Source organism: Schistocerca serialis, chromosome 4 (assembly GCF_023864345.2).
Source record: "Schistocerca serialis cubense isolate TAMUIC-IGC-003099 chromosome 4, iqSchSeri2.2, whole genome shotgun sequence".
Taxonomy (NCBI): domain Eukaryota; kingdom Metazoa; phylum Arthropoda; class Insecta; order Orthoptera; family Acrididae; genus Schistocerca; species Schistocerca serialis.
The window spans coordinates 901,924,398-901,949,683 of record NC_064641.1 but is presented as its reverse complement, the minus strand read 5'-3'; the positions used below and the strand labels follow the sequence as shown (position 1 = coordinate 901,949,683).

Sequence of the window (25,286 nt, the reverse complement as noted above, 5' to 3'; positions counted from 1 at the left end):
TTATTGTGACCCACTCTGAGTGTTCGTTACTAGGAATTCAAATGAACATTCATTTATTGCGCGACAGCAGGGAAATAGGCAGTCTCACACATTCTGGTGGCTGCACCTGGCTTCACATGTTGTCTTTCAAAATGGATTTCTTGAAGTGTCTCACACAATACTACAATATAGATCACCCTGAGTGACCTGCTGATCTGAGATGGGACGTAGCTAATTCTGCATTTCCTACCTGCTCTGGTGAACAGCTTTAAGCGCTGAACCAATTTATGACCCCTTCTGGTCCGTTTAAGTAAACTTCCGCATTGTGCAAGCCAGCTAAAAAGAGTTCTCAGTGCTGCAGGAACCAACAAGTCCACCTCACCATATTAAAAAGAAAGGAAGAGAAGAAGTCATTAACAGTACTGAATACTGTCTGCAGCTATGATGCAGCGTTAAAGGATCGTCCATATTGACTATTGGAATGTTCATAGTACATTATAAAACATGTTGCGTGGCAGTTTACCAATTAACTGCCAAATAGCATCATCTCCTTGTCATCTTTAAAACCGTTGCCGATGAAACTGTGCTGAAAAATTAATGTGAGCACAAACTCATCAAATAACCATAAAAAATTTGAAATCTGATCCGTTATGTCATAATTAGTTTAATGTTCTAATACTAGCTAGAAAATTAGTCAACCGAAATTTGATTGTGATTGCTGAACATCATAGGTAGTCAGGGATTGTTGGTGCAACCTTGTGTGATTTAAGAGGATATACAGAGAGTGTTATCATTAATTGCTGTTGGATGTGATTAAGTAGCTTAGAAAGTTTTAATTAAAATGGATAAGCAGTGTGATGTGTTACGTGAAGATTTTTCTGTGATGCTCTGGTGCCTTTAATTATGATGCCTGAATTACTGATTTTTTCACAAGTTGTATTTGATTAACTACATTCTGAGCAAGTGGATTATTCCTTGACTTTCTTGAATTTTTCATCAGAAGGGGTTAGTGCAAGGAGGTTTTACACGCAATATCATCTGATCAGTCAGAGTAAATGCGAAGTCGGGGAGTAATAACGGTTAACAAAAATTGTTTATGTGCAGAGGATTTCATTTTTCCAGTTTATCTACAGGTTTGTATGGTTCCCTTTGAATCAGTAATTACAACTAGGCCCCCCAAAGGTTTGAAGTAGCTCACACTGTTGACAGAACAAATACCAAGGATACTACAAGTCTAACAGGTAAGGAACTCGCCATACCATGAAGAATGAGCGAGCACGAAGGCACAAACTGTACTTCAGGACGATATTAGGAAATCTGTTAAGAACTGTACCGAGTCAATATGAGTATGATGGTGATTATATCGTATAAAGTAGTTACTCACACGGCTATTTCCCAATAAAAGGTTTCTTTTAGAGAAATTGTACTTTTATTTTGCCTTGCCTTCATATAAATATTATAAAACGAACGTTGTCTTCATCCGTTCATGAAGTGTATACGAGAAGCGTTCCATCTGTTTTGAGAAAAGCTTGATGGAGGTTGTTCTTACCATTTATTGGAATTTAGACTCACCCCTCTCAGTGGATAGTTGGAGCCCCAGTTGTTGTACTGGCCTGACGAAGGGGCGCCATTATCGGCAATGAAGACAATGATGGAGTTCTCCAGCATGCCGCGCTGCTGCAGCGCCGCCGCCACACGTCCAACCGACTCGTCCACCTTTGACATCACGGCTGCCAACAGATGAAATGTTCGGTGGTTGGTCTGGACATGTATGATATTTCTTGAAACATTGTTACCTGCTAGATATTCGTATCAAATACCTTCGAAGTCAGTGAGTGAGATACAGCACTAAGACATTGCTCCCTATCATTGAAGTACTGTGGTCCAATTTCCGGCCGAAGCTTGCTCGGTTGGGTTTTTACACGACTTCTCAAATCAATACAATGAGTCTAGATACTTTCTAGGAAAATGTCAAGTGTAAGTCTGGCCTCCATCTCGCCACACAAGACCAGAGCTCTGCTTCATGTAACACTCCTTAATTTAGGGACTGCACACCCCTAGAGAACTTCAGAAATTCTGGAATGGGTGTATGTAGCTGCTAAGTTGTATTTAAAGTAACACATTTTTATCACATATAAGTACATTGAATTGTTTGGTACGTACAGCTAACGAAGAGCCATATAGCTCACATTCCTTACCATGCTCCTTTTCGTCCATCCAGAGGTTCTGTTCGCTTCGTCGGTCATGCAAGCAGAACTTGCCAAACACATATTCGGGAAATGAAACATAAAAAGGCTATGTGGCACATGAATTGACTGGAATGTGGACAATTACGTTTACTACAAAAGACCTGAGTTAGACTCTATGGCAATCTCTGTTACGGTATGTTGTGACAACAATACGCTACTGTGCTGTAAACAACCAGTTTTGGTCAAGCGAAATCTTCAAGTCACATTGTAACAAGTGTTTCGACCTATTTTGTATCTGTATCGATATTTATAAGTCAATTTGTGGTGTTGCATATGTAGAGTGTTGCAGGCCCTAACTGTCATGGAAATTCTTTGACCACGTATTTATGTTTTAGTTATATGAACATTCTGAACGAAGTTGTTTAACTGTGCCCGTGGATTTTAGTGACTACTGGAATGATTGTTATATAATGTACTGTAAACGACTTGGTCCATAGTTAGGGAACGTAGGGTTGAATGTAAAAGACGGAGGAAGCCACGCACCTGCGGAAGCAGCCTGGCGTAGTGGAAAAGGTGTGGTTGACACGCAAGTGGGAACTCGTCCGTTGTGATTGGTAGGGGTGTGGGCTGAGTAGTGCTGTGGTTAACATCTCACTAGCAGCAGCGGATTATTTTGGCTCATATTCTTGGAGTTTTGTGGCCAGAGGAGCTTGAGAGCAGTATTTACCGGCCTCGGATGCTGCATTAGGTGATACTATTATCATGGCATGTGTCTGGCCCAGTAAAAGTATAGTTTTCTGACGCCAAGATGATCTGTAGCAGGACGAGGCTAACAGTACTGCCATTATTGCATCGCCGCCACTTTAGCAGCCACTGGAAACTACGCCACCAGTGCCACCAGCCTTCCACTAAACTGGAAAAGGTCCCGAGTTCGAGTCTCGGTCGGGCACACAGTTTTAATCTGCCAGGAAGTTTCATATCAGCGCACACTCCGCTGCAGAGTGAAATCTCATTCTGGAATAATTGTGGTGTTGCTAAAAACTCTTACACCCGTGATTATCCCAAATCACAAACCTCGACAGGAGTGCTATCCTAGCATTTTTTTAAATCCAGAATTTAAAAAAAGTGAGATTGTGTGACATTTTCTTTAATGGGTTAAAGCAGGCTACTTGAAAGTATTGTTTACTGTAACGTTCATGAACTAATTTCCAACGTAAGTTGAGTTACGTCTCAGACAGTAAATGGTAGCCCAAATTTGGATCACTTCTTCTACAAGAACCACACTCTCTCGAGTGCCTGCAGTCCGCAGCTCGTGGTCTAGTGGCTAGCGTTGCTGCTTCTGGATCACGAGGTCCCGGGTTCGATTCCCGGCCGGGTCGCGGAATTTCTCCGTCCGGGGACTGGGTGTCTGTGTTGTCCTCATCATCTAATCATCATTCGTATAGTGACTAGACTGTAAATGGAAAGATTCAAACCTGTACGGGCGCTGATGTCCACGATGTTGAGCGCCCTACAAACCAACATCATCATCAACATCATCATCCAGTGACTGCACAGTATATGTGGGAGCTTAAGAAAATAATAACATTGAGGCGGAATAAGGATATCCAGCCCGCATTCGCCGAGGCAGATGGAAAACCGCCTAAAAACCGTCCACAGACTGGCCTGCTCACCGGACCTCGACACAAGGCCGCCGGGCGGATTCGTGCCGGGGACCAGGCGCGCCTTCCCAGTCCGGAAAGCCGTGCGTTATATCGAACGGCTAACCGGGCGGGTATGAGAAAGAGTAGGTCGTCTTGCTAACAGACATCGTATTGTTGCTCCCCACGCTCTAAGCTTGTTTAGTAATGCTGAATATGCATACATTGTCAACTTGTAATTTGTGTCTGTGTTTTTGAGGAGCAATATATTCGTTGTTAACATAACGTATTTTGCTCAGTCACTTCTAGCTAGACTATTTCTTTCAGTCATGTTTTGCTTAAGTGTACTGAACATTGGCTGTATTTATCAGGTTAACATGATGTTAGGCGAAGAGTGGTTCAAAAGAAACGTATTCTCAATACATTCTGTATTGTGAAGCAAGGTTGGAGTGAAACGACAGATTTTGGCCCGTTACCTCTGCGTGTAAGTTATTTTCGGTCTTCAAACAAGGTAAGACGACGTGGGTTAGTGATTGTTGACATCAGGTTGCTACGTGTGCAAAATTTCGTAGCGATTTTCCGTAAGTTTAAAAAATACAACAGATACGCTGTGGTAACTTCTCTGTAGTGACGGTACTCACGACACCAGAGAGTACTGCAACACAATCGATAAACCGCGTTCGAAACACTCAAAGCGCAGCAGCTGTATGGATTGGCAGTACGAACAATACTGAGGAAAGCCAGGGGCTACAGCTGCCATCACGTTTGCGGAAAGCAATTGCTCGATGGCTCGTTAAATACCGGAACACCGAGCTACGGCGGACGAACGCGTAGTCTCCAGTTACTGGCGAGTCTACAAGCTGCAGTGTTCGTGCCTCGTCTCAAAGACTCCGGCATTGTAGGCCAGCTCTGGACTCTCCGTAGGCATAACTGAGAGTCACAGTGACTGGACTTTAATATTTCAGAGAACTTGTAATAATTTCAAACGTCTACTTGTGTCGGACATTTCACAAAAAGAAGCATTATTTAAGTTGAGTATTTCTTCATATTTAATAAATACCATTTTCTTACTAATTGTTGGGAATCTTTCTGACTGAAGATAACCTACGCCGTCCCCTTGCATTGCCAACATTTACGATTCCGCGAACATAGAAATCACGTGGCTTTGACGGGAAGAATTCCTTCAGATACGTTCGCAGCGCATTTTTCGTTCGGAAAGGAAGTTCTCGATAGAGAGCAAGAATGGTGAAAATCCGACGATGTAACATCAGGTCAATAAGGTGGGTGTGGAGTGACTTCCCAATCCGACTCCTGTTACCTATAGTGTTTTTGCTGGCGGTCGATACCGTGGACTAGGATCAATTCATTCAGTCTTCCTGGTCGTTGTTCTTGGATTGTGTCTGCATGACGTCTCAGTTGTTGACAATAAATATCATCAGTGATGGTTACAACACTCGGAAGCAATTCCTGGTACACTAAACGGTCACTGCTCCACCACATGCATGATATTACATTTAGTAGATCCTTGGACGGGGAGTTGCTGTTTGTACTCAGCCATTCCTTTCTTTTCCTTATGTCAGCATAAAGACACCATTTCTCGTCACCAGTAACGGTAGAGGATAGCAAAGGCCGGTTCCGTTCACGATCCGGTTTATGACGAGCAAGCAGAGATGCACAAACGGCCACCAGCTGATTTATGTGATTTTGACTCAGAGCGTGCGGTATCCATACACCCAATTTTTTAACGTTCCCCAGTGCATGCAAATGTCGCATTATTGTGGGATGATCATAATTCATCACATTAGCAAGTTATTGAGTACAATGAAGTGCATAATTGTGAATTAATGCGTTAAAATGATCTTCATCAAACTTTGAAGATCTTCCTGAACGTGGAGAGAGTCGAATGTCAAAAATATCCTCCCTGAAACGAGAAAGCCATTTTCTTCTCATGCTCTGTCCAATGGCATTATTCTCATACACGGCGTAAATGTTTCACGCTGCCTCCGCTGCTGTCATCTCTCTGTTGAACTCAAACAGAAGGATATGCGGAAAATGATCCGATTTCTCCATTTGGCACTTCATTTTCTAGCATCCACAGTTCCACTCACTATCTCCAGATGACAATATGACGATATGTGAACTCAAATATCAACAGTCAAGTACAACTAAAGAAAATCGATAAATTTATCCCTATAGCAACCGGAAAAACAAGGAAAACTTTTGCATCAACCTAATATGTATCAAAAGCGTGTGAGTCCTATCGAATGGCCCTTAGATTACCTTCACTGTAAATAGATGAACTCATGCTTCGGAAGACAGCCCCCTTGCACTGACCATCGCTACAGGTGTAAAGCTAACACCAATTGGGATTACCTGTTGCTTTCACGAATATGTTTAATCATGTATTCTATACTATACTGAGCCATGTAGGTCCATTATTATCTGTGGTGCTCGGTTATATGATATTTAGTGCTGTGTAAGTATTCTTAAGGCATTATGGTGAGCCAGTTAGCATCAATTATCTTTTCATGGTCAATGTAATTTTCGTTTTGCATATCGGTGTAATATCAGGGCTTGCACATCACTACTTGGAAAAGTGATTAATGCTAATACTTAAACAGGCGCACCTTTCAGTCTAGTTGTTATAGATACACGCTTAAAGACTAAAGACTGTGAGGTAGTAGCAGAGCAAATTATTGCACTGAAAGACGTGCCACAAGTAAACTGACTTGCTATTTTGTTTTCAAAAAAAGGGCAGTAATATCGAATATCAAGGTTAATTTAATCAATCTAATCACGATATACGAAACAATGAAACTCTTGAATGTGCTTTAAATATCTAGCCTACTACGTAATGGAGCCTTGAAAGCAAAAACTAACGAAATTTAAATTACCTTCCAGACTACGCAACTCATTTGCAGCAAGAAGTGCTAACTCGCAAAGACCGAAATGTATCCTTACAGATCAGTGGACCTAGAACTCTTACCCTCTCTCAGAGACGTTTACTTGCATAAACAGAAATGAAGGAGACAAAAATATTGCGGGGTAAGCCCACATTGCGCCCAAATTATGAAAAAGAATGCCATGTGTATAAAAAAAGTCGAAACGTCAAATGTATTCTAAAATAGAAAAAAAAGCTACAGACAATTTCCAAACGCAGCAATCGATTGTATGGTCGTACGAGAAGAATGAATGACACCATATGGACTAAGATTCATTTGTGTTCCATAGCTCCTAATGCATAGTCGTACGGCACCGTACCTGCTGATTCATCAAATTACTGTAAGAAAAATTATAACTCATAAACCAAATAGAGTAAAACAATTAAAATGCAGCTGCCAATGATATTACATATATGTCATTCCACCTTGACGATGCATACGTCACTCGATAACAGCCGTAACAGATCTGTAGTGAAAGGAAAGAAATAAAAATTAATATCGCACAGCAGCGAGTGTGGAGACTCCTTATTAATAGTCTACGTCATTTTCCTACTAAAGACATTTTCCGTTTTATAGTTTCGAACCCTAAATACCTCAATACTTAAACCTAGAGTAGATAAGTAAGCGAACAAAAACCACACAAAACTGAAATACCTTCAAAGCAGCTACAGTGACGTTTGGGACTTTATGAGACGAGTAACGAGCTGCTGCAAAAGGTTGAAAATGGTTCAAATGCCTCTAAGCACTATGGTAATTAACATCTGAGGTCAGATGTGAACTAACCTAAGGACATCACACACATCCAAGCCCGAGGCACTATTCGAACCTGCGACCGTAGCAGCCGCGTGGTTCAGGACTGAAGCGCCTAGAACAGCTCGACCCAAAAGGGTGGGATGAAGGCACTTCTACACATAAAGCTTGAATGAAGGAATACCGATAACAACTGTCATTACTATGGTAAGCTAACGTGATACATGTTGGCCGACTAACAAAATAAATGAATAAACAAAAATATATGTTTTTTATTTCAGCAAGCTTTCGTTTGTAACCCTGTTGAGAATAGGACGCTATGAGAGTAGGCACACAGCGATCTGCCCGGAAAGCAGCGCGCATTAGCACGCATCTTGTGGGATTCGAATCGTATCCTTCCGCCTGATTAACGTGGAGGGTTAGTGTGTCGGCCAGTCTGGATGTGGTTTTTAGGCAGTTTCCCACATCCGACTAGGAGAATACTGCACTGGTACCCACATTCCACCTCAGTTGTACTATTCGTAAACGTCTTCAAAACTTTCTCACATTTCCACATGGGACAACACCAGACGCGGCTATGTGGTATACACAAATGCTCTCAGACTTCGGAACGGGTGGCGACCGGAAGGGCAGCTATCCACCGTCTACCAGTGGTATTCCCAAAACCGTATTAGCTTGCCGGCGCCCTGAACAGGTGAGATAAGGTTGGGATGGAGAGGAGAGTGGGCGTACCTGCGTAGAGCCGGCGGTTGGGGTCCGAGACGTGGCCGAAGGCATTCACCACCTGCTGCGGAGCGTCCAGCCACTTGGCGGCCACTCCGGCGTGGCAGCCGAGGTGCGCCAGGTAGAGGAAGAGCGGCCTGGCAGTGTCGTGCTCAGCTATCAGCCTCTCCGCCTCCTCCGTGAACACGTCCGTCACGTAGCGGCCAGAGTACTCCCACGCCGTCCGCATGTTGTCGCGCATGTCGTAGCCGCTCATGTTCTGCAATGATATTACGGAAAAGCGTCAGTAAAACGCTCTGGCGATCACGTTTCTCACGAGGAAATTCAAGTATTGAAGTGTTCCAGACGTCTTACTACAACAAGTTACAGTAACACCTATTCGCAGCATCACAGTGACGTACATTCGAAGAATTGTCATACCAAATAGGAACCAGTTTCTATGAATGTTTGGGAGATACACGGGCCAGTTACAGTAATTTGAATACCACCTATGGTGAATCTACGTCTATATCTGCTCCATATTAGACAAGCCACCTAATGGGTGTGGCAGAGGGTACTTTCGGTATCACTATCTGATCTCTCGAACGCTGTGAAGAATGATTGTCGGTAAGCCTCTGTATTGGCTCTAATTTCTCGGATTTTCTCCTCGTGGTCAATACGCCAGATGTATGTGGTGGCAAGTAATATGTTGTCTGACTATTCCTGGAAAGTAAACTCTCCCGAACAGGCAACGAAGGACCAGCGCTACCGACTGGTCATCCTCAGTCCATAGACGTCAATGGATGCGGATATGGAGGGGCGTGTGGTCAGCACACCGCTCTCCCGGCCGTATATCAGTTTCCGAGACCGGATCCGCTACTTCTAAATCAAGTAGCTCCTCAGTTTTGAATCACAAGGGCTGAGTGCCCAGCCCGACAGCGCTTAACTGATGTGAATCGGTGTTACCATGGCGGCAATACTGTTGGCCTCCTGAAAAGTGCTGTCCCGAAATTTCGATAGTAACTCTCTGCGTGATGCACAACGACTCTCTTGCAACGTCTGTCAGTGGAATTTGTTTAGCATCTCCGTAAGTCTCTCTCGCCAGTTAAAGGATCCCGTGACGAAACGCGCCCCTCTTCGTTATATATCCTCTACCTCCTCTATCAGTCTTACCTGACAAGGATCCCAGACAGATGAACAATACACAAGAATCGGGCGAACAAGCCCCTTATAAGCAACTTCTTTTGCGGATGAATTACATTTCCTTAAGATTCTTCCGATGAATCTGACTCTGGTGTCTGGTATTCTCACTATCTGTTTTATACGATCATTCCACTTAAGGTTACTCTGGATAGTTACGCCTAAATATTTTACGGCAGACCATGTCTCCGGCTGTATGCCATCAATAGTGTAGCTGTAGAGTAGTGGATTTATTTTCCTATGTATGCGCAATATCTTACATTTATTTACGTTCAGAGTCTACTGCCAGTGGCTGCACCAATCATAAATTATCTGCAGGTTTGGTATAGAAAACTGCGTCAACGTGCAAAAACCGCGTACACACGACGGGTGGTTGAAGCAGCAGCGGGAGGAATGCAAAGCGTGTCGAGGGGATGTGGTCAACAGTGCTGTCGTTGTCGTACTGATCAAAGGGAGCGATTTATTTGCGTCCATAAGGACGTCCTCGTTGGCTTTCGGGCTAGCGATGGAAGTATTACCGAAACGTCTACAATGGTAGACAATTTGCGTGCTGCCATGGTTATACTGTTGCCGTTGTTGTGGCCTTCAGTCCAATAATAATTAGAGTATTCTGTTGTTGATGTTGTGGTCTTCAGTCCCAATAATATGTAGAGTAATAGTAAGAAAATAATTACGGCCGCTAGGAGTAAGAGAATGGAAAAAGAGGAAATCCTCAGTGCGGCAGATGAATCATTCCTCGCCCTCGAATCGACATCAGAAAAAACTATTGTCAGTAAGTAGGAAAAGAGTTTCGAACGGCTATTTACATGTTAATGAATTTCACGACAACTGCACGAAATACGAAGTAAAGGAAGACATTATTAGAGCCGATGAAGGTCACAGGTTACACAAAAATGCTGCTGTGAAAGGAAAGGAACTAATGGCATTAGGAGAAACATGTGACACTAATCATTTAAGACCCAACAAAAGAGACTGCTTTGATGCAGCTCTCCATGCTATTCTATCCTGTGCAAGCTTCTTCATCTCCAAGTAAGTACTGCAACCTAAGTCCTTCTCAATCTGCTTACTGTATTCATCCCTTTACCCTCCACGCTGCCATCCAGTACCTAAGTGGTGATGCCCTGATCACTCAAAACATGTCCTACCAACCGATCCCCTCTTCTAGTCGAGTTGTGCCATCCATAAAGTCCTCTTCTCCGCAATTCTATTCAGTACGTCCTCAGTTACGTGATCTACCCATCTGCACGATCCGCTACAGCCACGCGGATAAGATGCCTGTCGTCTCGACTGCTAGTTGGGATCCAGCACGGCGTTCCGTATTACCCTCCTGAACCCACCGATTCCATATTCTGCTAACAGTCAACGGATCTCGACCGACGAGAGCAGCAATGTTGCGATACGATAAACCGCAATCGCGATAGGCTACAATCCGACCTTCATCAAAGTTTGAAACATGATGGTACGCATTTGTCCTTCTTACACGAGGCATCACAACAACGTTTCGCCAGGCAACGCCGGTCAACTGCTGTTTGTGTATGAGAAATCGGTTGGAAACTTTCCTCATACCAGCACGTTGTTCGTGTCACCACCGGCGCCAACCATGTGTGAATGCTCGGAAAAGCTAATCATTTGCATATCACAGCGTCTTCTTCCTGTCGGTTAAATTTTGCGTCTGTAGCACGTCATCTTCGTGGTGCAGCAATTTTAATGGCCAGTAGTGTATCTTTTCCGAATCTTCCCGGATAGTCTTCTCTCGAAATTTCATTAGTAAACCTCTCCGTAGTGCACAATGCCTCTGCCACCGGCGTTTCGTCAGAGGTCCGAGTCCTCGCTCGGGCATGGGTGTTTGTGTGGTCCTTAGCGTAAGTCAGTTTAAATCAGATTAAGTAGTGTGTAAACCTAGGGACTGATGACCTCAAGCCGGCCGAAGTGGCCGCGCGGTTCTGGGCGCTGCAGTTTGGAACCGCGAGACCGGTACGGTCGCGGGTTCGAATCCTGCCTCGGGCATGGATGTGTGTGATGTCCTTAGGTTAGTTAGGTTTAAGTAGTTCTAAGTTCTAGGGGACTGATGGCCTCAGAAGTTGAGTCCCATAGTGCTCAGAGCCATTTGAACCATTTTTTGATGACCTCAGCAGTTTGGTCCCATAGGGACTTACCACAAATTTCTAAATTTCCACTGGGGTTTCTTGAGCATGTCGGTAACGCTCTCACGTCGACTAAATGATCCCGTGACGAAATGAGCTGCTCTTCGTTGGATATTCTCTACCCCTTCTGTCAAGACTACCTGGTAACGATCACATATTGACGAAAAATACTCAGGTATCGGTCAAACAAGTGCCACATAAGCCACTTCCTTCGTCGATGAACTATATTTGTTTAAGTTTCTCTCTATAAATCTCAGTCTGGCAATGGCTTTTGATACAGATTGTTTCATGTGGTGATTCCACTTAAGGTCAATCTGAATAGATACTTCTAGATATTTTACGATGGATACGGCTTCCAGCAGTTTCTCATCAATAGTGTTGTCGTAAAGTAGTTGCTTTCTTTTCCTGTGCGTGAGAAGTATATTACATTTATTTACGTTCAGGGTCGACAGCCAGAGTCCGTACCATTCATCAATCCTCCGCAATTCTGAAGATCACTACTCTCTTCTGCCGTTGCTACTTTGTTATAGACAACCGCATCATCTGCGAACAGTTTTAAAGATCATCCATGCTTTTTACTACATCATTTATATGTATTGTAAACAGTAACGGTCCTATTTCACTTCCTTGGGGTACTTCGGAAATTACCTTTACATCTGCCCATTTTGTTCCGTTAAGAACGGTGAGTTGAGCTCTGTCTGCAAGGATGTATTGAATCCAGTAGCAAATCTGCTGCGATACTCGATAAGCTCGTATTTTTATCACTAAACGGTAGTGCAAGACTGTGTCAGATGCCCTCATGAAGTCAAGGAACACGGCATCAACCTGGGCACCGTTGTCTAGTGCGCTGTGGATCTCATGGAGAAACAGAACAAACTGAGTTTCGCAGGTTTTGTTTGCAGAACCCATATTCATTTTGAAAGACGAGAATTTCGTTCTCCAAAAACGTCATAATTCTTGAGAATAAAACTTTGCCCGTAATTCTACAACACACTGACGAGAACAATAAAGCTCTATAACTGTATGCTTCTTTTTTACGACCTTTCTTGAAAACTCGAATAACTGTGTTTTTTTCTAGTTGATGGGTATCCTTCGTTGCCCCAACGATATAAGGCGGGATTTTTCTAGGTCTGCCATGTGGTCCTGGTGACTTCGCACTACTAAGCGATTGTTCATTGATGGAAAGGAAGGACAACCCAAATGAAGCGTTGGAAACATGCATGGCGTTCAATAGGGTTCTCCTGAACCCATCAATTCCATGATCACATAACAGCGGCACCAACCGGACCTACGCTAACGGCTACGTCTCTGATCCGTTACCCGCAGTCCTTACATGGTACGATCCTGATGCTCTCGAATGGAGACACGTCTTGGTAGGCATGTCTTCGTTTGACTTGGCATAACATGATCTCTAAAATCAACACCCAAATGCGATATCTGAGTGAGATATCCGCTGCGTAATCTTTCCCTATGTTTAGAATGACGACGATGTTAGTGCTACTTACCGCATGCGATTTCGCTGAAATGCTGCTGATTTGCGTATTCAAACGTGTGGTACACCCCATGACAACCTGACGTTTGTCTCACTGTGTTACAGCGTTAATGTCTGACAGTGCAGATATGGTCCTGCTTCGTTCCGGGTTTTACACTTGGTCTTAAAGCGTCAGATGTCCAAGACGCCTCCGCCTGCTCTGATGTTGATCTATTGTTTATACAGAGCTCTGTCTGCTATACTGATCAAAAACCATCACTTCGTGATCCAGCTATAAATCAAACCTGGGAAATAAAACCTAATTGATAATTACATTAACGAAAACAGGAATACACTGAACTGCTTGATGTGACTTATTCGTTTCATTTACTGTACTTTTCGATAAATAATAACAGTAATTAATGTAGACCTATTGGAAATCTAAGATTTGGTTGAAATAACACTGGATTCTGACTCTTGTGGTATTGTTTTGGCCTAGATCTTCGTTTCTTCGAAACTGTTATTACATGGAGAAAGGAACGTAAGTCTTAGGCATTATCATTTTAAATGCCAACACGTTCCCACAATGAAACACATCCTGAAGGCGTTAGACGCATCGTAATCCTGTAACATTTCTTTCTGTACTATTCAGTCATCTTCATACTCCAACTTTGATCTGCGTTTCTTACATGTCATCACCGTCTCTCCTCTAGTCGCATCCATTTACCACTCTATGATTGTTAGGTTTGACCTGGTCGACAGCAGATTTTTTTCCAGATATGAGTACCGAAAGTTGGCCAGGCGTTCGGATGTTATTCCTTATGTGTTACTTCTTGCTACTACCATTCCCACTTGCAAGAGTAAAATGTCACTGGGACTCTTCCCCGATACGTATACAGACTTACTCCAGATTGGATTATGAAGTCATAGTAGCCAACCAGACCACTCCAGTAGCCGAGGTGTGAGTCGAACCCGCGGTACGTTGGCGTGTACTTCTTTGAGTGATGGCCGAGGTGCCACTTGCCCACAGCTCTGGTGACGTAGCCCAGGTCCTTGAGGTACTGCGGCAGGATCTTGCCCTCGGGCAGCGCGCGAAGCTGAGCGGGAGAAATGGGCTGCCCCTGCATACCTGTTGACAGACAACCATTTCTCGACAGTGGTTTAGCAGATGTACAGTCTTCCAATGTGGAGAATTATTATCAGTACAAAGGAAAATTCTTGTTAATTAGTGTGAATGCTGAGTATGTCTTCTTTATGGAGACAATGATATTAATTTTTATTATAGAGTTTTCGGAAATCATTTTGTTTTCATTACATTAAGCTATTATTGTTTTGTAGGACTGGAACCTACTTCCGACTCATGCAACTACTCGTCTAAATTATCGGTTTCGTCACAAATAACAGAGTTTCAGCATAGCATATGATGCTCAACGTAGTCACATTACGTATACTTATGATAGTTGCAACCGTTACAGTTAAACTTCTAACTACGAATAGTGTTTTCGTGTTCTCTTGACAAGTGCTTTGTTCCTCCGCGTTTGCTACGCTTTTATCGCCTTAGTTTATCTAACACAACGATATGCATATTTCAGTGTACTCTCTGACTAACATAACGACATGCATATTTCAGTGTACTCTTCGAGAAACACACGCCGGCCACGGTGGTTTCGCGGAACCGCGCGACTGCTACGGTCGCAGGTTCGAATCCTGCCTCGGGCATGGATGTGTGTGATGTCCTTAGGTTAGTTAGGCTTAAGTAGTTATAAGTTCTAGGGGACTGGTGACCACAGACGTTAAGTCCCATAGCGCTCAGAGCCATTTGAACCATTCCACAAACACAAATACACAGGAAGTGCAGGCCAACACAAAAGTTTCTCACGAGAAAGCAAGACAAAAATAAACACATGCCGATCAAATTTCCCTCCGTTCTGGATTTTGCTCTGTAGTGGTAGTTTGAATATAAACACGTCAAAAACAGATTTGTATCATCTCGGTTCCGAGACTTCCGGAACCTGTATAGAAAATCTGAATAGAGATCAACATAAAAATCATTTCCGCACTTTTTATTGCACATGAAAACCACACATGTGATGTTTACCTCCATACAGCGAGACCTTCAGAGCTGGCGGTTCAGACTCCTGTACACACCGGTACCTCTAATAACCAGTAGCACGTTCTTTTGCATTGATGCATGCCTCGTCAAGGCACTGTTTGCCCAGATTGTCCCACTCCTCATCGGTGATTCGATGTAGATCCCACAGAGCGGTTGTGGGTCACGTCATTCACAAGATGCGCACGATGGGGGCGTGAATTGTCGTCCATGAAGACGAAGGCCTCGCCAGTATGCTACCAATTTGGTTCACTATCGTATCGTACAGCCATTACGGCGCCTTCCATGACCACCAGCGGCGTACGTCGGCCCCACACAATGCCACCCCAAAACAACTGGGAACCTCCATCTTGCTGCACTCGCTGGACACTATGTGTAAGGCGTTCAACTTGACCGGATTGCCTCCAAAAACGTCTCCGACGATTGTCTGGTTGGAAGCATATGCGACACTCATCGGTGAAGAGAACTTGATGCCAATCATGAGTTGTCCATTCGGCATTTTGTTGGACCCATCTGTACCGCGCTGCATGGTTCCGTGGTTGCAAACATGGACCTCCCCATGGACGTCGGGAGTCAAGTTGAGCATCATGGAGCCTATTGTGTATAGTTTGAGTCGTAACACGACGTCCTGTGGCTGCACGAAAAGCATTATTCAACATGGTGGTGTTGCTATCACGGTTCCTCCGAGCCATAATCCGCAGGTAGTGGTCATCCACTGCAGTAGTATGTAGCCCTTGGGAGGCCTGAGTGAGGCATGTCATCGACTGTTCCAGTCTCTCTGTATCTCCTCCATGTCCGAACAACATCGCTTTCGTTCACTCCGAGACGCCTGGACACATCCCTTGTTGAGAGCCCTTCCTGGCAAAAAATAACAATGCGGATGCTATCGAACCACGGTACTGACCGTCTAGGCATGGTTGAACTACAGACAACACGAGCCATGCACCTCCTTCCTGGTGGAATGACTGGAACTGACCGGCTGCCGGACCCCCTCTGTCTAATAGGCGCTGCTCATGCATAGTTGTTTACATCTTTTGGCGGGTTTAGTGACATCTCTGAACAGTCAAAAGGACTGTGTCTGTGATACAATATCCAGTCAATGTCTATCTTCAGGAGTTCTGTGAACTGGGGTGATGCAAAATTTTTTTGATGTGTGTAGTACCAAGGAATACCTTTCGCTTGGAGGCGATAATCAAAGGCCATTCAGCCACTTTGTCCTCTTTTCGTACTATATTGGTCGTATTCTAATAATCCCTGTAATTAAGTGTGAGATTTGAAGAGAGCTTTTCCATAACACTACCTTCAAACTGATATGTTACATTTACCAACCAAATCCGCTGATCGGAGTGTTACATTCTAGTAGTGGTTATCTCTCTGACATTTTCTTTTTGGACATCGAAATTCTTCCATTTTCTTCTGGTAAACCTTCCGGGATGTAAGGTCGTGGTCCATGAAACTCTTCAGCTCTTAACGTTTCGTCCAGTAACTCTGGTCACACCCACTTTCTACGATATATAAGTCGCTCGCAGACGTCCGACCCGTCAGTCGGCAAGACTCACCGGAGGAGATACACCCCCCTGAAGATGTCCAGCGCAGCTCTGGACGAAACGTTAGGAGCTGAAGAGTTTCATGGACCACGACCTTACATCCCGGAAGGTTTATCAGAAGATATGTCAACCGGTCGCGAAAGCCTTCATACTATTCTTCCATTTTATTGTTTGAACCGATTCATTTGCTGCTTTAAGTATCATTAAGACTTATCTGTTTAATTCTGTGCAGATGTTTTTGTGTTTCACAATTTTCATCAATGGTCAGTGTTTCTCAGGCTCGTAACCCATAAACGGATGAAAAGTTCCAAAGTGAATTTCTCTTATTTCACCACCAGTATCGATCTGACACTGAGAATCGCTTGAATACGCACGTTTTCACACTATAATCTCCAAACCTGTTAATCAATTGAATCTGTGTGAAAAATGCCTTAAAATTCCATTTGAACAAAACACAACGTTAAATCTAGCTGGCCACACAGACTGCTCACACAACGTTAACAATACCTTCGTAATTACTTCAACGTAGTACATAGTGTAGGAAAGCCATATCATGTAGTGTGTTGCAGTAGGTGAATTGTGATTTACTTCTCCGCATGAGGCTTCAGCGGAGTGCAGAATGAAGACAGACAGAGGCTTAGATATGAACACTGTAAAAGAAAAGGAAAATGTTGTACTTCTTTTTACATCAGTCTACGACACAACCTGCCTTAAACGTTGGTATAGCGCAAAGAACCACTTACAGTTTGTAAACGAAATTGTAGTATGGAACTATTAGAATGAATTATTATTTTATATGAGATTCAGAGATTATTATTATGTTTCAGCAAAATATATACCGAGTGCATTCGAGAAAGAAGTTTTCATTCAAGCCATACAACAATTTTACTGGGTACATCAGCTTCCAGTAAAATTTATCAGGTTGGTATGACACTGCGAAATGAGAGAGCGTCACTTAAGGATACTGTATCTGACATAGATGAACCAGTTATAATAGCGCACGAGACTGCTCAGTCTTTGGCTCCGGCTCGATCCTTGCTGTCCTCCAACGTCCAATTTTTGTTGGGCTTTCCTGTTCTCCTTTAGGAAACCAAACAAAGAAGTTTGGCGTCAGCGTCTCTGGCGTGGCGCATGAATTTTCACACGCGACGGCCTGATTGGCTAACTTCAATGCTAATTAACGAGGAAACGGCGCGACCTATTTAATTTTACCTCAACTATTACTTCTCAGCACAACCTACCCTGCAAACCTTTACATGTTTTTCAAACTATTGCTGGCCACCCCGCAAGAGGCCATCCTTTTTAAGTGAGGGCATTCGGAACCTAACAGCAGCACTGAGGACTAAATTGACGTTTGAAAACCAAGACATATATCTATTTGACCAAAAAGTTTATATCCAATATTTATTACCAGTTTTAACTTTTAAGCATGGGACTTGGATTTCCAAAGCGGAAAGTTGCTTAGCTAGGAACGGAGAGCTGCAAGTCAAGAATTATTAGAGCAAATTAGCAAACAAATACATTGATCAGAGAATAGACTGGAATTGAAGGCATAACTATGCCTGTATTAAAAATGGAGTTGAGATGTATATGGAGTTAGGTGACTTGGTAATACACTCCTGGAAATGGAAAAAAGAACACATTGACACCGGTGTGTGAGACCCGCCATACTTGCTCCGGACACTGCGAGAGGGCTGTACAAGCAATGATCACACGCACGGCACAGCGGACACACCAGGAACCGCGGTGTTGGCCGACGAATGGCGCTAGCTGCGCAGCATTTGTGCACCGCCGCCGTCAGTGTCAGCCAGTTTGCCGTGGCATACGGAGCTCCATCGCAGTCTTTAACACTGGTAGCATGCCGCGACAGCGTGGACGTGAACCGTATGTGCAGTTGACGGACTTTGATCGAGGGCGTATAGTGGGCATGCGGGAGGCCGGGTGGACGTACCGCCGAATTGCTCAACACGTGGGGCGTGAGGTCACAGTACATCGATGTTGTCGCCAGTGGTCGGCGGAAGGTGCACGTGCCCGTCGACCTGGGACCGGACCGCAGCGACGCACGGATGCACGCCAAGACCGTAGGATCCTACGCAGTGCCGTAGGGGACCGCACCGCCACTTCCCAGCAAATTAGGGACACTGTTGCTCCTGGGGTATCGGCGAGGACCATTCGCAACCGTCTCCATGAAGCTGGGCTACGGTCCCGCACACCGTTAGGCCGTCTTCCGCTCACGCCCCAACATCGTGCAGCCCGCCTCCAGTGGTGTCGCGACAGGCGTGAATGGAGGGACGAATGGAGACGTGTCGTCTTCAGCGATGAGAGTCGCTTCTGCCTTGGTGCCAATGATGGTCGTATGCGTGTTTGGCGCCGTGCAGGTGAGCACCACAATCAGGACTGCATACGACCGAGGCACACAGGGCCAACACCCGGCATCATGGTGTGGGGAGCGATCTCCTACACTGGCCGTACACCACTGGTGATCGTCGAGGGGACACTGAATAGTGCACGGTACATCCAAACCGTCATCGAACCCATCGTCCTACCATTCCTAGACCGGCAAGGGAACTTGCTGTTCCAACAGGACAATGCACGTCCGCATGTATCCCGTGCCACCCAAAGTGCTCTAGAAGGTGTAAGTCAACTACCCTGGCCAGCAAGATCTCCGGATCTGTCCCCCATTGAACATGTTTGGGACTGGATGAAGCGTCGTCTCACGCGGTCTGCACGTCCAGCACGAACGCTGGTCCAACTGAGGCGCCAGGTGGAAATGGCATGGCAAGCCGTTCCACAGGACTGCGTCCAGCATCTCTACGATCGTCTCCATGGGAGAATAGCAGCCTGCATTGGTGCGAAAGGTGGATATACACTGTACTAGTGCCGACATTGTGCATGCTCTGTTGCCTGTGTCTATGTGCCTGTGGTTCTGTCAGTGTGATCATGTGATGTATCTGACCCCAGGAATGTGTCAATAAAGTTTCCCCTTCCTGGGACAATGAATTCACGGTGTTCTTATTTCAATTTCCAGGAGTGTAGATGGAACAAAGAATTCATTCGATAAATACATGATTTTATGAAATTTACAGGATCAACATGGTACAGAACCGTTAAAGATCGCAGAGCACAGGAAAGTCTGGAGGAGCTCTTAAGCTAGCAGTGAATGCCAAATTACTGATGATATTAATAATACAGAAATACTGAAGAACAGTGTCCGAAAGGTAACTGTGCCTCTTTGAAAACACAGTTATTTGCTCCGCAAGTCGATGTTAATGTATCTCTGCAAGTAAATCTCAGTTTTCAGTTAATAAAAGATCTAATTATCCATTTCTAATTGTTACGTCCTTTTATCAAATTCAGCTTTCCCATACACCCTCCCAGGACCACATAAAGGAATATGTTTATGATGAAAGGAAATATGAAAAATGGAATGAATCAGCAAGTACTTGGTCATAACCCAGAGAAAGTTTATGGCTGACTGTTGATGTCGTTTGCTTTTGGGAGGAAATGCGTGATTAAGACTCATAAATCATAATTTATAAATGGCTAAGGTGACATCGTCATCACGAATAGGTTCATAACATCTACCGCAATCGAAAGAAATTGTCATGCACTGGAACCATTTCATTCATAGTACTGACCTGTGCGAATAGGGTACTTCCCAGTCATGAGAGCTGATCTCGAAGGCGTACACACAGGCTGCACGTAATGACTGTTGAGGATGACGCCGTGGTATGCCAAGGCGTCGATGTTGGGCGTAGGAATCTGATCGGAGCCGTGGAAACTAACGTCATTCCAGCCCTGGAAGAGGTTCGTATAAAAAAAAAGCAATGTTTCCGTCTTTTAATGACTTAGTTTTACATCATAAAAAATAGTGAATATCTACATTCAGTGGCTCAGGAGAACTGTACTTTTTGACATTTAACATTGAGTGTTATTACGATCTGTTATCTGCTGTTTTGTGTTCTGTACCTCTTTTCATAATTGCTTTTAATCGTCAGACATTGAAGTAATTAGTAATTAGTTTCTTGTTGGATGGAATGTATACCAGGTGTCAATAAAATAATAATTGAGCTACATCTCAATCAGTGCTTACCCAAAAAAGTCTGTGGATGAGATAAACAACTTACTGTTCAGCAAAAAATGTTACGCAACTTTACACTATTGTAGTAACATTCTACAGGTTTCTTACTGAATATTTAAGGCTCAAATAAAATTCAACGCTGTCCGAGTAAGGTGGCAATGAACAGCGAGGAAAGCGACTGATTGCGAGTCGAAACTATAAAAAGTGTCCTCTGCCATCAACAACAGGTTCCAAGCAAACGCTGTGACATTTGAGAAACAGAAATGGTAAGCGAGGTATCTAAACAGACTCAGATTCTTGTTAGTAGATGCAGCGTTTACATAGAACACTTCGAAGGAAACACGAATACCGTTATGGTTGTAGAGAGATTAACGTAAGTGGCAGAAACGTTACGAACAACTACAGTCCAGAAAGACGATCATAAGTTGAAGTACACGTTGCAGATACTCGTAATAATTCTTGTACTAAGGAGTTCACGAGAAACTAAGTAAAAAAATGAAATTGTAATTATGAACAGCGCCTGTTATTCAGTAAAAGGAAAATATAAATACTAACACAGAAATTAAACAGATAAATTCTAAGTATAGAAGAAAAACAATATTGAAGCGGCTATGTCGAATGTTCCACTGAGAGATAGGGATAGAGGGCAAGAAATCAATAGATATTTATTGGAAAGCTTGTAAACTAAAATGTCTAAGTACATTCTCTAAATAGTATATAGTAATAATCATGTAAACTGAAAACGGAAGATAATGAACAAAACAAAATAGCATAAGAGAGTAAGTGGGCTCGAAACAGAGAGACAAGAGCCCAGGTTCTGCCAAGCTGCTCATACGAAGCGAAAAATATCTATTTTATGGGGATGTTCTTCACAGTAAACACCAAGGGAAAACACTGTAAACATTTCATATAAGCCGCTATGCAGAAAAGCTAAGGTGCTCGACAAGAAAAAGGAAGATCACACAAGAATGTAGCATACACAAAGATTTGTTAACGAAGGGTTACCATGGTGGACATGCTATTAACTGTGTATTTTGTTGTTGTTGTTGTTGTTTCAGGTGTGGGGTACTCAGTGTTAGGCGTTACTGAGGAAAAGTGAGAATTAACTAGCCTGGGTAAATCAAATACTCCTGAAACGCATTGGCTGTGACAGACACAATAATGCACATTGTCAGAAGTGTCTACTGTGCTAAATTTATATAGGCAGAAATACGCACAACAGATATTGTAGACATATTGCAATATCCGTGTTTATCTGATTGTTTTAAAGAAAGTTAGCTGCAGGAGGGTGCACCCGTGGTCTAGGAGTAGCGTCTCTCCTTCCTAATCAAAAGGTTCTCTGTCACGTGTTCGAACATCCCCACCCCCTCCACCCGCTTAATTTCTGAATAAAAATTATCTGTAATGGCGGCCGAAGACTTCCGCCATAAGAAGTCATCCTTATTCAGCAAACGCCCTTGCCAAAGAGGGTGGAAGTTCGAATAGAGGTTCAGGGCACACTCTTGTCCTTGCCGTGGGAAGCTGCCCCCAAAGGCGGAAGAACCAGCTGTGATCAATGCCGTGAGGATGCAGATGGCAATGGAAGCTACTGCATTAAAGGCACATCATATGTGACGACATCATGTAGCCTGTAACTGAAAAATCGCCATGATAATCTCTCCTTTGGCAAAGGACTCCAGACACATCCCCCATTCGGATCTTCGGGAGGAAACTGCTAAGGGGCAGGTGTTCAGCAGAAAAAGACTACATAACCAATGAAAGGATAACATTCAACGGGTCCGAGCGTGGGATTTCAGAGGTTTGATCATGGTAAGGAAGCTAGAAAATGAGAAAATGGAAATACATGAGTTCAGTCTACGTATAGCAGTGCTCAGTGAAGTGAAATGCTAAGAAGACAAGGATTTCTGGTCACATGAGTATAGGGCAATATAACCGTCTGCAGAAAATAGTATAATGAGAGTAGGCTTCGTTATAAATAGGAAGATGGGGCAGACAGTGAGTTACCGTGTACAGTTCGGTGAAAGGGTTGCTCTCATAACAATCGAGTGCACACCAACACCGTCAACAATAGTTCAGGTATACGTGACTACGTTGCACGCCGAAGATAAAGAGATGGAGAAAGTAAATGAGGATATTCAATGGATAATTCAACACGTAAAGGTGATGAAAATCTAATAGTAGTGATGGAATGAAATATAATTGTGAGGGAAGAACTAGAAAGAAGGGTCATGGAAGAATATGATCTTAGTACTAGGAATGAGACAAGAAGAGACTAATTGAGTTCTACAATAAATTTGAGATAGTAATAACGAACACTCAGTTGGATTACACCACGGTCAGGAGGAGATGCCGGAATCAGATATCGGATTGTAAGGCATACCCAGCGGCAATATAGACTCAGATCATTATGATCATTATTTAGTAGTGACGAAGATCAGGCTGAAGTTTGAGCGAGTAGTCAGAAAGAATCAATGTGCAAAGAAGTGGGAAGCGGATATACTAACGAATGAATAGATATGCTCGAGGTTCTCTGAGGCTATAGAGTGATAAGGAATAATTCAATAGGCAGTTCAGATGAAGAGGAATGGACGTCTCTAAAAATGGCAATCACAGCAGCTTAGAAGAAAAACATAGGCACAAAGAAGGTAGCTGCGAAGTAACCATGGGTAACAGAAGAAATACTTGAGTAGGTCGATGAAAGAAGGAAGTACAAAAATGTTTAAGGGCATTCACGAAGGCAGAAATACAAGTCACATAGGAATAAAGTAACTGGGAAGTTCAGGGAAGCCAAGGCGAAATGGCTGCATGAAAATGTGAAGATATCGAAAGAAAAATTATTCTCGGAAGGACTGCACCGAAAAGTCATGACACATTTCGATGAAATTAAAAGCAAGTGTGGTAACATTAAGAGTGTTACTGGAATTCCACTGTTAAATACAGAGGAGAGAGCGGATAGGTGGAAAGAGTACATTGAAGGCCTAGATGAGGGATAAGACTTGTCCGATGACGTGATAGAAGCCGAAACAGGAGTCGATACCACAGAGATGAGGCATCTATTAGAATCAGCATTTGAAGGAGCCTTGGAAGACTTGAGATCGAATAAGGCCGAAGGGATAGATAACCTCCCATCAGAATTTCTAAAATCATTGAGAGAAGTGTCAACAAAAAAGCTATTCACGTTGGTGTACAGAATGTACACTGAGGGAACAAAGAAAGTGGTACACCTGCCTAATATCGCGTAGGGCCGCCGCGAGCCCGCTGAAGTTTTGCAACACGACGTGGCATGGACTAGACTAGTGTTGGAAGTAGTGCTGGAGGGAACTGACGCCAAGAATCCTGCAGAGCTCTCCATAAAACCGTAAGAGTAAGAGAGGTTGGAGACCTCTTCTGAACAGCACGTTGCAAGGCATCCCAGATATGCTCAATAATGTTCATGTCTGGGGAGCTTGGTGGCCAGCAGAAGTGTTTAAACTCAGAAGAGTGTTCCTGTATCTATAGGTATCAGGGGTAGCATATTACTCCAACTGCACACTCCCCGCACGCCCCAAACCATTATAGAGCCTCCACCAGCTTCAACAGTCCCCTGCTGACAAGAAGGGTTCATGGATTGGCGAGGTTGTTTCCATACCCGTAAACGTCCATCTGCTCGATACAATCTGAAACGAGACTCGTCCGACCAGGCAACATGTTTCCAGTCATCAACTGATGGCCCCAGGCAAGGCGTAAAGCTTTGCCTCGTGAAGTCATCAAGGGTACACAAGTGGACTTTCGGCTCTGAAAGCCCATATCGATGATGTTTTGCGAAATGGTTCGCACGCTGACACTTTTTGATGGCCCAGCATTGAAATCTGCAGTAACTTGCGGAAGGCTTGTCTTCTGTCACGTTCATCGATTCTCTTTAGTCGTCTTTGGTCCCGTTCTTGTAGGATCTTTTCCCAGCTGAAACGATGTCGCTGATTTGATGTTTTACCTGTTTCCTGATATTTACGGTAAACTCGTGAAATGGTCGTACGGGGAAATCCACACTTTACGGCTACTTGGAAGGTGTTGTGTCCTATCGCTCGTGCGCCGACTATAACACCACGTTCAAACTCACCCAAATTTTGATAACCTGTCATTGTAACAGCAGTAACTGTTCAAAGACATTTGTTGTCTTATATAGGCGCTGCCGACCACAGCGCCGTATTATGCCTGTTTACGTATCTCTTTGTTTGAGTGCGCATGCCTATACCAGTTTCTTTGGCTAACACCGTCTGATTTTCGGAAAAACATCATCTACACAATTACGAAGATTGCAATAACTTACAAGTGCGAGAATTATTGTACAATCGGCTTAACAGCTCATACATCCAAATTGCTGACGAGAATAATGTGCAGGAGACTGGAAAAGAAAGATGAGGATATGTTGGATGACGGTCTGTTTGGCTTTATGAAAGGTAAAAGCACTAGAGAGGCAATTCTGACGTAGGGGTTGACAATAATGGAAATATTGAAGACATATCAAGACAGGTTCGTCAGTTTTGTCGACCTG

General features: G+C 43.7%; 1 protein-coding gene across 2 annotated transcripts in view; it reads right to left on the bottom strand.

The window, feature by feature from the left end:
• Positions 1-25,286, bottom strand: part of LOC126475063 (arylsulfatase B-like) — a 75,468-nt gene that overhangs the window by 40,446 nt on the left and 9,736 nt on the right. For both annotated transcript variants that reach the window (XM_050102623.1, XM_050102622.1), the window contains exons 3-6: positions 20,313-20,472; positions 13,923-14,146; positions 8,233-8,482; positions 1,552-1,709 (exon numbers count right to left, since the gene is read on the bottom strand). In XM_050102623.1, coding sequence (XP_049958580.1) covers positions 1,552-1,709; positions 8,233-8,482; positions 13,923-14,146; positions 20,313-20,472 — 792 coding nt within the window. The remainder of the gene's footprint in view (positions 1-1,551; positions 1,710-8,232; positions 8,483-13,922; positions 14,147-20,312; positions 20,473-25,286) is intronic.